This window comes from Lithobates pipiens, unplaced genomic scaffold, assembly GCF_037356315.1.
Source record: "Lithobates pipiens isolate NorthernLeopardFrog02 unplaced genomic scaffold, aLitPip1_a1.2 Scaffold_13, whole genome shotgun sequence".
NCBI classification, from domain to species: Eukaryota; Metazoa; Chordata; class Amphibia; order Anura; family Ranidae; genus Lithobates; species Lithobates pipiens.
In genome coordinates, this window is record NW_027507718.1 from 531,157,230 (window position 1) to 531,172,258 (window position 15,029).

General features: G+C 49.7%; 1 protein-coding gene across 1 annotated transcript; it reads right to left on the minus strand.

The window, feature by feature from the left end:
* Positions 1-12,488: 12,488 nt before the first annotated feature.
* On the minus strand, positions 12,489-13,756 carry LOC143975693 (leucine zipper transcription factor-like protein 1). The gene has a single exon (XM_077478189.1). The coding sequence runs from the start codon at positions 13,392-13,394 to the stop codon at positions 12,492-12,494; it is 903 nt and encodes a 300-aa protein (XP_077334315.1). The 5' UTR covers positions 13,395-13,756; the 3' UTR covers positions 12,489-12,491.
* Positions 13,757-15,029: the final 1,273 nt, after the last annotated feature.

Consider the following 15,029-nt stretch of genomic DNA (forward strand, 5'->3'; position numbering starts at 1 on the left):
GAGCATGTGAAATCACCAGACAGAAGATGAAGAACATGTGAAATCACCAGACAGAAGATGAAGAGCATGTGACATCACCAGACAGAAGATGAAGAACATGTGAAATCACCAGACAGAAGATGAAGAGCATGTGACATCACCAGACAGAAGATGAAGAACATGTGAAATCACCAGACAGAAGATGAAGAACATGTGACATCACCAGACAGAAGATGAAGAACATGACATCACCAGACAGAAGATGAGGAACATGTGACATCACCAGACAGAAGATGAAGAACATGGGACATCACTAGACAGAAGATGAAGAGCATGTGACATCGCCAGACAGAAGATGAAGAACATGTGAAATCACCAGACAGAAGATGAAGAACATGTGAAATCACCAGACAGAAGATGAAGAACATGGGACATCACCAGACAGAAGAAGAGCATGTGAAATCACCAGACAGAAGATGAAGAACATGTGAAATCACCAGACAGAAGATGAAGAGCATGTGACATCACCAGACAGAAGATGAAGAACATGTGACATCACCAGACAGAAGATGAAGAACATGACATCACCAGACAGAAGATGAGGAACATGTGACATCACCAGACAGAAGATGAAGAACATGGGACATCACCAGACAGAAGATGAAGAGCATGTGACATCACCAGACAGAAGATGAAGAACATGACATCACCAGACAGAAGATGAGGAACATGTGAAATCACCAGACAGAAGATGAAGAGCATGTGACATCACCAGACAGAAGATGAAGAACATGTGAAATCACCAGACAGAAGATGAAGAACATGTGAAATCACCAGACAGAAGATGAAGAACATGGGACATCACCAGACAGAAGATGAGGAACATGTGACATCACCAGACAGAAGATGAAGAACATGTGACATCACCAGACAGAAGATGAAGAACATGGGACATCACCAGACAGAAGATGAAGAACATGTGACATCACCAGACAGAAGATGAAGAACATGGGACATCACCAGACAGAAGATGAAGAACATGTGACATCACCAGACAGAAGATGAAGAACATGTGAAATCACCAGACAGAAGATGAGGAACATGTGACATCACCAGACAGAAGATGAAGAACATGTGAAATCACCAGACAGAAGATGAGGAACATGTGACATCACCAGACAGAAGATAAAAAACATGGGACATCAACAGACAGAAGATGAGGAACATGGGACATCAACAGACAGAAGATGAGGAACATGGGACATCCCCAGATAGGTGAAGAACACATGACATGTTCTTCACCTTCTGCCCCCTGCAGTTGTGGAGGTGGGGAGCTTTCTGCAGCACAGAACGATGCTCATATAATGATGAGTCAGCCATGTTCTATGTTGTAGAATTATAAGTCCAGACCAGCCACTCCAGAGCTAGACACTCCCCGTTTCTTTCATGTTTCCTCAGTCGGTGTTCTTGGCAGAGATAGGGCTCAGCAAACTCATTGTCTTTTTACACTTCAAAAGGTATGTCAACGTCTGAGGCGGCATTTGAAACAGAACACTTGGTCCTACCCCCCCGTTCCTGCCTGGCACCCAGCCCTTGGTTGTTGGACACAATCGGCAGGCCGTTGCAATACACATGAACCCTCGTTTATTGGCTTTTACTTTTCTCTGTGCACAGAGTATAATAAAAAATCAATAAAATAAAGTCGTTTACATTCACTCTCTCCATCACTGGCTGCAGACCATTACTCCGGACCGACTTCATGACTATGACAACGTTATACTGGGGGTGTCAGGACCATGGCTTGTAGTCTCCACAAGGGGAGCATGTGGCAGGATGACAACACAGGGGCACAATTGGGAGACAGGGACCGAGCGTTGTCACCCTATAACAGGAAGAGCCTGAACAAGAACCTCTACGGGGGGATCACCGTGGATTATTTTAAAGAGACCCTGTCACCAGACCCTTCATGTCAACAATCTTCCCATAAAATTATGACTGCATTTAAAGCTATACAAACCAAAAAACTTTGAATTGCCATCATCCCTTCTACCTACATATAAGGATCATGCCGCCATATTTAATTTATTATTAAAAAAATCTGAGCCCTTTATTTAATCATTGGTATTCAGAGGTCACCTGACGTCTCCCAGGTCTTTTCTGTCCTCAGGGGAAGTTCTGAGGGAGAATCTGTGTCTGCAGAGCGCTGACTGAGCACCACGGTGGAGGATCTGCCAATCACAGGCTGGGCCGCACCCTTCCAACCTGTGTCTATGGGTTGGGACTAACAGGGAGGCGAAGCCTCCGCCAATCACCATCCTATATCCTGCCCCCAGTGGGAGGGGAGTGTCATATACCACTGTGTATACGGCCACATGTATGACTCTATAGCTGCACTGATAAGTAAAGGGGGAAATGAAGAGATTAGAAGGGAACTGAAACTGGAGCATGCTCAGTAGATGTCAACAGCTGGTTCACATAATCTTAGGCCCACAGCGGGGACACAGACAAGGAGGGAGGGACAGAGTTTTTTCCCGGCTACAGAAAACCAATGATGTAGTGGATGAGTGAGGATAAACGGAATGTGATATATCATGTATTGACAGTTTTTGAAGACATCCAAAAGCCCTGAGACTGCTACTGGGGGGGGGGGGGCGCCGATTTGGATGCAATGTCAGCATTCCCCTCCGCTCTGCCCCTGGCAGTTGCACAGAAGGTTACATAAGGAGTGGATGGGTGGAGGAGCTGGGTCAGCACTACAGCGATGAGACAGTCTTAGAAGAGGGCTATGACGTGTGAGGACGGGGGGCTTTGTCTAGGGGAGACAGACCCCTCCTGGAGTAGACACAATTTTTAATAAGTTCACAGACACAATGCAAGTCAATTAAAAAAAGTTTATTTATTAACCTTTTTACTGCTGAAATATATATATTATTTTTTTTCATTTTTGCACACATTAAAATCAGAATTTTAGGCTATAAAATTAATTACCCCCTCCCCCATACATTACATATTTTCAGGAGAATAAAATGAAGGTAGCTGCAATTTTTTTACGTTACACAATATTTTCAGTAAAAATACAACAAAGTTATTTTGAGCGCACACACACACACACACACACACACACACACACACAACTATAATACACAAGATTTGGTAACATAAAAGATCTGGCTGTGCCGAGAAGATAGATACCAAACACGTCAAGTCCGAAACTGTCTGCACCCGAGAAAACTTAAAAAAAAATGACCCAAAATGATCCAGAGGTGAAATGACTTTACAGCTCATCAATTTACAATTGACCATACATTGAGGGTGAAAAGCGTGAAAGGGGCGTGGCCAAGGGGGTGGGATTTATAGGCTGAAGCTTTCACGTGGTTGATACACACATTGCAGCCTGTGGCTTTGCATTGCTGTGGAAGGACGGAGCAGGACGTGGTCCTTGAGGGACCAGCCCCTGGAGCAGAGAAAGAGACAGTGGGACGGTATGCAGGAGGCTTTAAGCGGCGCTATATGTGTTGAGTATAGTTGTTGTTTACATACACAAGCCCGCTATGTGATAGCACTGGGTAGGTAGTGACAGGTACTCTTAATTGAGACATCAGGGGTCTATCACACCTTCATTGTCTCTCCTGCCCTCTTCTCCAGCCAAGACAACACAGACTGTGATCAATTGGCTGTTTAACCACCATTTTGATGCCTCTGAACCTGGAAGTGCTCAGAGCTGAATGCTTCCAGGTTCACACTCTGCAAGCCCCCAATGGGATGACATTGGGCAGGTGACAGGTACTCTTAATGGAGACATCAGACCTCTAGTGTCTCTCCTGCCCTCTGCTCCAGCCAATGAAGCACAGACCCTGATCAATAGATTTGAACATGGAAGTGCTCAGAGCTGAAAACTTTCCGGTTCACCTTCTACATGCATTCTATGTGATAGCCTTGGTCAGGTGACAGGTAGTACTCTTGAGACATCAGGGGTCCAACACACCTGTAATGTCCCTCCTGCCCTCTTCTCCAGCCAATAAAGCAGAGACTGTGAACAGTTGGCTGTTTAATCACCATTTTGATGCCTCTGAACCTGGAAGTGCTCAGAGTTGAATGCTTCCAGGTTCACACTCTGCAAGCCCCCAATGGGATGGCATTGGGCAGGTGACAGGTACTCTTAATGGAGACATCAGACCTCTAACGTCTCTCCTGCCTTCTGCTCCAGTCAATGGAGCACAGACCATTATTAATTGACTGCTTTACCAGCATTTTGATGGCTCCGAGCCTGGAAGTGCTCGGAGCTGAACACTTCCAGGTTCACACTCTGCAGGCCCCCAATGGGATGACATTGGGCAGTCGACAGGTACTCTTAATGGAGACATTACGGAGTCTATCAAACCTCTAGTGTCTCTCCTGCCCTCTGCTCCAGCCAATGAAGCACAGACCCTGATCAATAGATTTGAACATGGAAGTGCTCAGAGCTGAAAACTTTCAGGTTCACCTTCTACGTGCCTTCTATGTGATAGCCTTGGGCAGGTGACAGGTAGTACTCTTGAGACATCAGGGGTCCAACACACCTCTAATGTCTCTCCTGCCTTCTGCTCCAGCCAGTGAAGCACAGACCATGATTAATTGGCTGCTTTATCAGCATTTTGATGGCTCTGAGCCTTGAAGTTCTCAGAGCTTAACACTTTCAGGTTCACACTCTGCAGGCCCCCAATGGGATGACATTGGGCAGGTGACAGGTACTCTTAATTGAGACATCAGGGGTCTATCACACCTTTAATGTCTCTCCTGGCCTCTGCTCCAGCCAATACAGTGCAGACTGTGATCAATTGGCTGTTTAGCCACCATTTTGATGGCTCTGAACCTGGAAGTGCTCAGAGCTGAATGCTTCCAGGTTCACACTCTGCAAGCCCCCAATGGGATGGCATTGGGCAGGTGACAGGTACTCTTGAGACATTAAGGAGTCTACCAAATCTCTAGTGTCTCTCCTGCCCTCTGCTCCAGCCAATGAGGCACAGACTGTGATCAATCTGCACTGAACCTGGAAGTGCTCAGACCTGAACACTTTCAGGTACACACACTGCAGAGGACACCGAGAAAAAAAAAAAATATATATATATATATACACCTACCTATTTTTAGGCCACTGCGGTCATGTGTTCTCGTGGGTCCCGTTTGTCAGGAAACAGCAGCTGCAGGGGAGAAGAGGGAGCTCTGAGAACGGTTGAGAAGTATGAGCCTACGGGTGATGTGACCGATCCCAGCTGTAGTCAGAGAGTGCTCTCTCCTCTCCCCTGCAGCTGCCGCTGGCTGATACCGGGGGGGGGGGGGGGGGGTGTGACGTAACCATACCGGGTTGAGAATATAGGTGTTGGGGTGGGGGCATTTTTAAGGGTAGTTAGATGTGAGCTGGAAGAGCAGTGGGGGGGGGGAGGGACATTTATTAGCAGTCTGGAATACCGACATCTGGAGGTAAGTACCAATGACCTCTTTATGGAGAGGATCACCCGATGGTCACCCCGTGATACTGCCGGGTGTGGGGGGGAGGGACAGGTGAAGATCTCTCAGGTGAGCTCAGAGACCTCCCACCACGGGGTGCTCAGCCTGAGGCCCCTCCAGCTGATGCGGAACTACAAGTCCCATGAGGCATTGCAAGGCTGACAGTGACGAGCGCGACTCCTAAGGGCAAGAGGGGACTTGTAGTTCCACAACAGCTGGAGGGGCCCCAGGCTGAGCACTCACGCCTTACACGGCACAGAGGAGGGGAGGGGAGGCGGCCGCATGGGGGATGTAGAGAGAAGAACAATCTACAGGAAGCGAGGAGTACAAATCAGGAACAGAAACTTTATTGACAACACAAGAGGAAGAGCGTCAGACAACTGTGAGCAGACAATAGCGGTTATAAAAAAAAATCCCCCTACAGTGTCTGTTTATTGCCTAGGATCGCCATCTAGTGGCCATAAGGTGGTATGTTCCAGATTTAATAAAAATGCTGCATGGCCACTAGATGGCGCTAACGGCCATATGGAATAAACATATTAGACACTTAATTATACGAGACGGATGTGCGACAACCGAGTCTCACAGAGGCAGATATTATATACATAGACCCCTCAGTGTATATACGCCCCCCCACACCTTGCTGTGTATATACACAGTCCTGACATTTAACCCTCGGGGGGGGGGGGGGGGATTTATAAGACATTTGCTGTGTGGGCGTTTCAGCATTCACCTATTTGCATATAATAAATATGTTTATGTCTTCTGATCGTTGGCTCCATCTAGTGGCCATAACGTGGTAATTTACAGATTAAAAAAAAAAATATACTACATGGCCACTAGATGGCGCTGATGATCACAAGGAATAAACATATCAGACACGTTATTATAGGAGATGGATGTGCGACAACCGAGAGGCAGATTTTATATACAGAGACCCCTCGCTGTATATATACACCCCCAGCAAGTGAGCGGACAAACCTCGGGGGGGGGGGGGGGGGGGAATGGTGTTATGTATAAATAAAATTTACCTGTGTGGGTGTCTCAGCATTCCCCCAACCACCGTGAATAACCCCCATGATGTGTCTAATAGGTGTATTTCATACGAGTGTCAGCTCCATCTAGTGGCCATAATTCAGTATTTTTCCTGAAATGTCTTAATCAGGAAAATACCACCTTATGGCAACTAGATGGAGCTGGTGATCATAGGAAATAAACCATTTAGACACATCATAGGGATTATTCACATGGTTTATACATAGACCCCCACCCCCAGTGTATATACACAGCAGTCCCAACACCCATCCCTCAGAGTATATACACAGTCCTGGCATATAAGCAGACAATGCTCGGAGGGGGGTTTGGGGTCTATTTATAAAAAATAAAATCAGCAGTAAATATCCCCCATAATGTGTCTAATCTGTTTATACCCTCTGCTCCATCTAGTGGCCATAAAGCAGTATTTTTCCCTGATTTGAGGCGTTTCAGGAAAATACCGCCTTATGGCCACTAGATGGAGATGGGGGCATAAACACATTATGGGGATTATTCACAACAGCTGTACAAAGAGACCCCTCACTGTATATATATATATATATATATACACACACACACAGCAGTCCCACTCGACACCCCAGCATGTGAGCAGACAATCCTTGGTTGTATAGACAGTCCCGGTGTCCCTCTGTGTATATAGACAGTCCCGGTGTATATAGACAGTCCCGGTGTCCCTCTGTGTATGTATAGACAGTCCCGGTGTATATAGACAGTCCCGGTGTCCCTCTGTGTATGTATAGACAGTCCCGGTGTCCCTCTGTGTATGTATAGACAGTCCCGGTGTCCCTCTGTGTGTATAAAGACAGTCCCGTGAGCCTCTGTGTATGTATAGACAGTCCCGGTGTATATAGACAGTCCCGTGAGCCTCTGTGTATGTATAGACAGTCCCGGTGTCGCTCTGTGTATATAGACAGTCCCGGTGTATATAGACAGTCCCGGTGTCCCTCGGTGTATATGGACAGTCCCGGTGTCCCTCGGTGTATATGGACAGTCCCGGTGTCCCTCGGTGTATATGGACAGTCCCGGTGTCCCTCGCTGTATATAGACAATCCCGGTGTCCCTCAGTGTATATAGACAGTCCCGGTGTATATAGACAGTCCCGGTGTATATAGACAGTCCCGGTGTCCCTCTGTGAATATAGACAGTCCCGGTGTATATAGACAGTCCTGGTGTCCCTCTGTGTATATAGACAGTCCCTGTGTCCCTCGGTGTATATAGACAGTCCCTGTGTATATAGACAGTCCCGGTGTATATGGACAGTCCCGGTGTCCCTCTGTGTATATAGACAGTCCCGGTGTATATGGACAGTCCCGGTGTCCCTCTGTGTATATGGACAGTCCCGGTGTCCCTATGTGTATATGGACAGTCCCGGTGTCCCTCTGTGTATATAGACAGTCCCGGTGTCCCTCTGTGTATATAGACAGTCCCGGCGTCCCTCTGTGTATATGGACAGTCCCGGTGTCCCTCTGTGTATATGGACAGTCCCGGTGTCCCTCTGTGTATATGGACAGTCCCGGTGTCCCTCTGTGTATATAGACAGTCCCGGTGTCCCTCTGTGTATATAGACAGTCCCGGTGTCCCTCTGTGTATATAGACAGTCCCGGTGTCCCTCTGTGTATATAGACAGTCCCGGTGTATATAGACAGTCCCGGTGTCCCTCTGTGAATATAGACAGTCCCGGTGTATATAGACAGTCCTGGTGTATATAGACAGTCCTGGTGTATATAGACAGTCCTGGTGTCCCTCTGTGTATATAGACAGTCCCTGTGTCCCTCGGTGTATATAGACAGTCCCTGTGTATATAGACAGTCCCGGTGTATATGGACAGTCCCGGTGTCCCTCTGTGTATATAGACAGTCCCGGTGTATATGGACAGTCCCGGTGTCCCTCTGTGTATATGGACAGTCCCGGTGTCCCTCGCTGTATATAGACAATCCCGGTGTCCCTCAGTGTATATAGACAGTCCCGGTGTATATAGACAGTCCCGGTGTATATAGACAGTCCCGGTGTATATAGACAGTCCCGGTGTCCCTCTGTGAATATAGACAGTCCCGGTGTATATAGACAGTCCTGGTGTCCCTCTGTGTATATAGACAGTCCCTGTGTCCCTCGGTGTATATAGACAGTCCCTGTGTATATAGACAGTCCCGGTGTATATGGACAGTCCCGGTGTCCCTCTGTGTATATAGACAGTCCCGGTGTATATGGACAGTCCCGGTGTCCCTCTGTGTATATGGACAGTCCCGGTGTCCCTATGTGTATATGGACAGTCCCGGTGTCCCTCTGTGTATATAGACAGTCCCGGTGTCCCTCTGTGTATATAGACAGTCCCGGCGTCCCTCTGTGTATATGGACAGTCCCGGTGTCCCTCTGTGTATATGGACAGTCCCGGTGTCCCTCTGTGTATATGGACAGTCCCGGTGTCCCTCTGTGTATATAGACAGTCCCGGTGTCCCTCTGTGTATATAGACAGTCCCGGTGTCCCTCTGTGTATATAGACAGTCCCGGTGTCCCTCTGTGTATATAGACAGTCCCGGTGTATATAGACAGTCCCGGTGTCCCTCTGTGAATATAGACAGTCCCGGTGTATATAGACAGTCCTGGTGTATATAGACAGTCCTGGTGTATATAGACAGTCCTGGTGTCCCTCTGTGTATATAGACAGTCCCTGTGTCCCTCGGTGTATATAGACAGTCCCTGTGTATATAGACAGTCCCGGTGTATATGGACAGTCCCGGTGTCCCTCTGTGTATATAGACAGTCCCGGTGTATATGGACAGTCCCGGTGTCCCTCTGTGTATATGGACAGTCCCGGTGTCCCTCTGTGTATATGGACAGTCCCGGTGTCCCTCTGTGTATATAGACAGTCCCGGTGTCCCTCTGTGTATATGGACAGTCCCGGTGTCCCTCTGTGTATATAGACAGTCCCGGTGTCCCTCTGTGTATATAGACAGTCCCGGTGTCCCTCGGTGTATATAGACAGTCCCGGTGTCCCTCGGTGTATATAGACAGTCCCGGTGTCCCTCGGTGTATATAGACAGTCCCGGTGTCCCTCGGTGTATATAGACAGTCCCGGTGTCCCTCGGTGTATATAGACAGTCCCGGTGTCCCTTGGTGTATATAGACAGTCCCGGTGTCCCTTGGTGTATATAGACAGTCCCGGTGTCCCTCTGTGTATATAGACAGTCCCGGTGTCCCTCTGTGTATATAGACAGTCCCGGTGTCCCTCGGTGTATATAGACAGTCCCGGTGTCCCTTGGTGTATATAGACAGTCCCGGTGTCCCTTGGTGTATATAGACAGTCCCGGTGTCCCTCTGTGTATATAGACAGTCCCGGTGTCCCTCTGTGTATATAGACAGTCCCGGTGTCCCTCGGTGTATATAGACAGTCCCGGTGTCCCTTGGTGTATATAGACAGTCCCGGTGTCCCTTGGTGTATATAGACAGTCCCGGTGTCCCTTGGTGTATATAGACAGTCCCGGTGTCCCTCGGTGTATATAGACAGTCCCGGTGTCCCTTGGTGTATATAGACAGTCCCGGTGTCCCTTGGTGTATATAGACAGTCCCGGTGTCCCTCGGTGTATATAGACAGTCCCGGTGTCACTGAGCTGCTCTCCTCTCCAGAGAAATACACACAAAGGATTTCCTGTGAACTTGTATATAATATCATCCACACTGTCCATGGGGGGGGGGGGGGTTCTCTCCTGGAGATGACTCTGTACTGTCCATGGGGGGGAGGGGTGCTCTCCTGGAGATGACTCTGTACTGTCCATGGGGGGTCCTCTTCTGGAAGTGTTCACAGATACAACCTAAGCCCCCTCCCCCAATAATGAGAACAGACCATGTGACCAGCAGTACCGGGGGTGGGGAATGGTTTGGACCCAGCACAGTTATTATTGCCACCAATCACTGAGCAGAGGACAGATCACACTGGTTTTAAGGAGGAGCCATAGACGTTTGGGGTCACATGGTCAGTTCATCCTGGGACATTGGGGACAGAAGATAGCAGAGGACTTGGACCTCACTTCTCATGTCATTTTGAGACCTCCAGACATGGCGGGTGGGGGGGATCATAGAGTTCTCTGTCCTCCATCTCGGAATTGTCCAGCACTCTGGGACTGGTGTCCTCCGATCTCCGGAGTATTGGGACATTTGGGAGGGAGCACCATGAAGAACCAACCACTGAAGGTACAAACATGGCCGACCACCAACTGGGCTGATGAAGCCATCTGATCTGTGACGGGTGGGTTACCCTAAAAGTGACTCCAGCTGATACCTTCACCGCTCTCCCCCCCCCCCATCACTTCATTGGAAACCTGTGAGATTTGCCTTGTACTCCCCCAAGTGACTTCCTTTCCTTCCACCCACAATGCAGCCAATCAGAAGGCCTAGACATGGTCCCATGAGAAAAAGAAGGAAGTCATTAGTCCTGGGCAGTCTCTTACACCCCCCAGCTCAGGGTTTGGAGGAATGGTAGGTGGAGGAGTAGGAGGGGGGTATGGGTAGGTGGAGGAGTAGGAGGGGGGTATGGGTAGGTGGAGGTGTTGGAGGGGGGTATGGGTAGGTGGTGTTGGAGAAGACCTCCAGGTTCCCCCCGGATGTGCCGGAGATTGTCCATGTGTATTCCCGGCATCAAAGGAAGTCCTGGAGCAAACAAAGAAAGATTGGGGAGTCGTGACCTCTGATGGCTGGATGGTGGCGGGGGAGGGTCATACCACAGATCAAGGGGGTTGGGCATTTCACAGACACTATTGGGGTGATCCAGGATTGAAAACCAAGTCATTGACAGGCTGGAGTCCTGGATCTCTCTCTGTGGCCTCTGTTGGATTGGTGGGTGTAGATATGAGGCCCCTGTTGGGAGTTTAGGTCCCGTGATGCAGCTCTGTGGCCTCTGTTGTCATATAATGTAGGTCTGTGGCCCTTGAAGGCTCTCAGTCCTGTAATTTAGCTCTTTGGTCCCTGTTGGGTTGGCAGGAGGCTCAGTCCTGAAGTGTAGTTTTGTCAGTCCTGTGATCCCCATTGGGTGTCAGCCCTGTAGTACAGTTCTGTGGCCCCAATTGGGTGTCAGCCCTGTAGTGAAGTTTTTGTGGCCCCTATTGGTTGTCTCAGGGCTGTAGTACAGTTCTGTGGCCCTTATTGGTTGTCTCAGTCCTGTAGTGCAGTTCTGTGGCCCTTATTGGTCTCAGTCCTGTAGTGCAGTTTTGTGGCCCCTATTGGAGGTCTCAGTCCTGTAGTGCGGTTCTCTGGCCCCTATTGGGCGTCTCAGTCCTGTGGCCCCATACTGGATGTCTCAGTCCTGCATGTTCTGTGGCCCCTGTTGGGTGTCTCATACCTGTAGTGCAGTTCTGCGGCCCATATCGGATGTCTCAGTCCTGTAGTGCAGTTCTGTGGCCCCATTGGTTGTCTTAGTGTTGTAATGTAGCTCTGTGGTCCTTGTTGGAGTTGTTGTGATTTGTGACCCCCTCCAGGGCACTTTTTACCATATGACCCCCAACAAGGGCCACAGATTTACATTACAGGATGAGACACCCAACATGGGTGTCCATATTTTGTAGTATATCCTGAAGCCTCCAATCCAGCTGTGTGGCCCTTGTTGGGAGTCACTATGTTGTGGTGTATCCTGGGGGCCCGTATCCCCCCCGTGTGGCCCCTGTTAGGTGTCTTTGTCTCGTAGTGTATCCGGGGCCCAATACTCCCCCATGTGGCCCCTGTTGGGTGTCTGTCGTCTCGTAGTGTATCCTGGGGCCCTGTACCCCCTGCCCCCCCGTGTGGCCCCTGTTAGGTGTCTTTGTCTCCTAGTGTATCACTGGACCCCATACCCCCCGTGTGGCCCCTATTGGATGTCTCTGTCTTGTAGTGTATCCCGGGGGCCTCATACCCCCCTCCCCCTGTGGCGGCTGTTGGGTGTCTTTGTCTCGTAGTGTATCCTGGGGCCCTGTATCCACCCCCACCCGCCCCCCGTGTGGCCCTCAGTCCTGCGGCTCGTAGCCGGCCAGCTTCCGTCGGAGCTCCTTGATCTGCTCGTTCTTCTTGGAGAGGATGTCCTTCATGTTGCGGTAGGCGGCGGTCTCCTGGAACTTCCTGTCCAGCTCCCTCTCTGCGAGGGCCAGCTGCTCCCGCACCCGGAGGAGTTGGTGTTTGGTGCCGGTCAGGTCCTCCTCCATCTTCCTCTGGGTGGCGCCGTGCTCGCCCACCGTCTTCTGCAGCTCCACCTTCAGGCTGCTCAGGGCGTCCTCCAGCTGGGAGACGTCCCTCGGGGGCGGGGCCTCCTTCTCCTGGTGGGTGTGGGCGGCGCGGCGCAGCTCCTGGAGGGCGTGGTCCTTCTCCTCCAGGGCGGAGGTGACCCGCCCCTCCAGGGCCCGGAGCCGCCCCCTCAGCTTGTCGTTCTCCTCCTGGAGGCGGGCGATCTCAGCGTGGAGGAGCTGGGCGGGGCCCTCGATGGGGGTGAGGCGGGGCTTGGAGGCGGAGGAAGGGGCGGGGTCCTGGCCCCTCTCCAGCTCGGCCACCCTCTCCAGCAGCTCTCGGTTCTCCAGCTCGGACACGTCGGTGTGGAGGGTCAGGTGCCAGTGCTGCGATTGGAGGAACAGCTGCTGGAGGAGGAGCACGTTGGTGTGGGCGGAGTTTAGCAGCTCCAGCTCCACCTCGCTCAGCACCGCCGCCTGCAGCCCGCTCAGCAGATCCGTCACCTCGTCCGCCGTGTACGTGTCCTCTGTCAGCCGCCCCTCCACCACGTCCTGGAAGCACGACCGGACACTCTTCAGCCGCAGCTGCCGCTTCCCCTGAGCGAAGCGAATGTAACTCATCACCTCCGCCCGGTGCGCCTCGCTCAGATCCGCCGCCGCCATCTTCACTGAGGCCACGTCCGTCACCATGGACACCGACACACGGTCAGCTGACCGGAACTACGCGTCTCCACGGCAACCAAGACGCGTCACCGCCGGGGAGGGAGAGAGACGATTGGCTGTATTCTGAACGCGTCACTGGAAAGCTCTGCGCTCATTGGAGGAAAGCTCCCTCCCCTCCAGCGCGAGTGACGTCCTTTACAGTAGAGATAAGACGTGGCCCGCTATTGGACCGATGTCTCAGCTTGTCAATTAAAGGCGAGAGATCATTGGACGAAAACTCCACCCATCCCGAGTGATGTCCCTAACTACGCGTCTCCACGGCAACCAAGACGCGTCACCGCCGGGGAGGGAGAGAGATGATTGGCTGCAGTCTGAACCGCGTCACTGGTGGAAAGCTCCGGGCTCATTGGAGAAAAACTCCCCAGTGCGAGTGACGTCCTTAACAGCAGGGATGAGAGAGAGAGAGAGAGAGAGAGAGAGAGAGATTTTTTTAAATCCATTGTTAACCCCTGAAGACATCATATATAGGCTGATGAAACGGCGTTGAGTGGAGTTTTGAGATACATCATTTCCAATCAGCTGGAACTTTGATGTCTTCGTACATCCCCACACTCTTCCGCAGTAAAAATTCTAGTCAGAAGGTGGCAGCGGCCATATTGGTACACCCCACACTCGGCCACAGCAAGCCTTCTGTCTGAAGGTGGCAGCGGCCATTTTGGTACACCGTGCACTCGTCCACAGTAAGGATATAGGTGTCCGTTTAGTATATTTTGATATTTTGTATCTCTGGAGTTCTCTGCTGTTCTCGGAGATATTTGTTCTCCCCCATGTGGCAGCTTAATATATCATGTAGATCACTTCTCCCATTGAGAATAGATGTGATCTACAAACGCTCTGAGAATCCTGAACGGCTTCTTTTTCTGTAATCTCACGATAGCTCATGAGATTTCAGTATCAGAACCCCAAAGTTAAATACGAAGCATTCCACATACACTGCACATATTAATAAAATATTAAAGATATAATCTCCCTAACCAATAAAGAGACACCCCATAACTGTAAAACATTACAATGATTAATACATAAGCATAACACATGTGCACATTTATGTGAATGGTGTAATCTGAAATGATTGTACTTTATTTATCATGCAGACATGTACCATTCATATAAAAACAATAAATATATATATATTAAATAGTTCTAAATAATTTTAAAAAGCATAACAATAAAAATATTGTTAAATTATAAATTAAATATTAAATATTAAAAATTAAATATTAAATAAATTAAATAAATTAAATAAATAAAAAATATAAATTAAAAATAAAAATACAGTCACTGCCCTATGCGAACTGCTGGGAGTGTCAGTGAAACGTTAATGACACTCCCAGATCAGTTCGCATATTGCAGTGCGATCTGCAAACTCGGACAGGAATCAGATCGCATGGTGTGAACACCCATGCGATCCAATTCTGCTGCGGACCAAAAAAAGGGTCCTGTGCGAGTTTGGGGCGGGTGCGATGCAAATTCAGCCATACTATTTAGGCCGGGTTCACACTGCTGCGGGGGGAGATCCGGATGTGATTCGCACCGCACTGCAGTGCAAATCACATCCGATCTCCGTAGCGATGCGAGTTCAGCCATACAGATAGTATACAG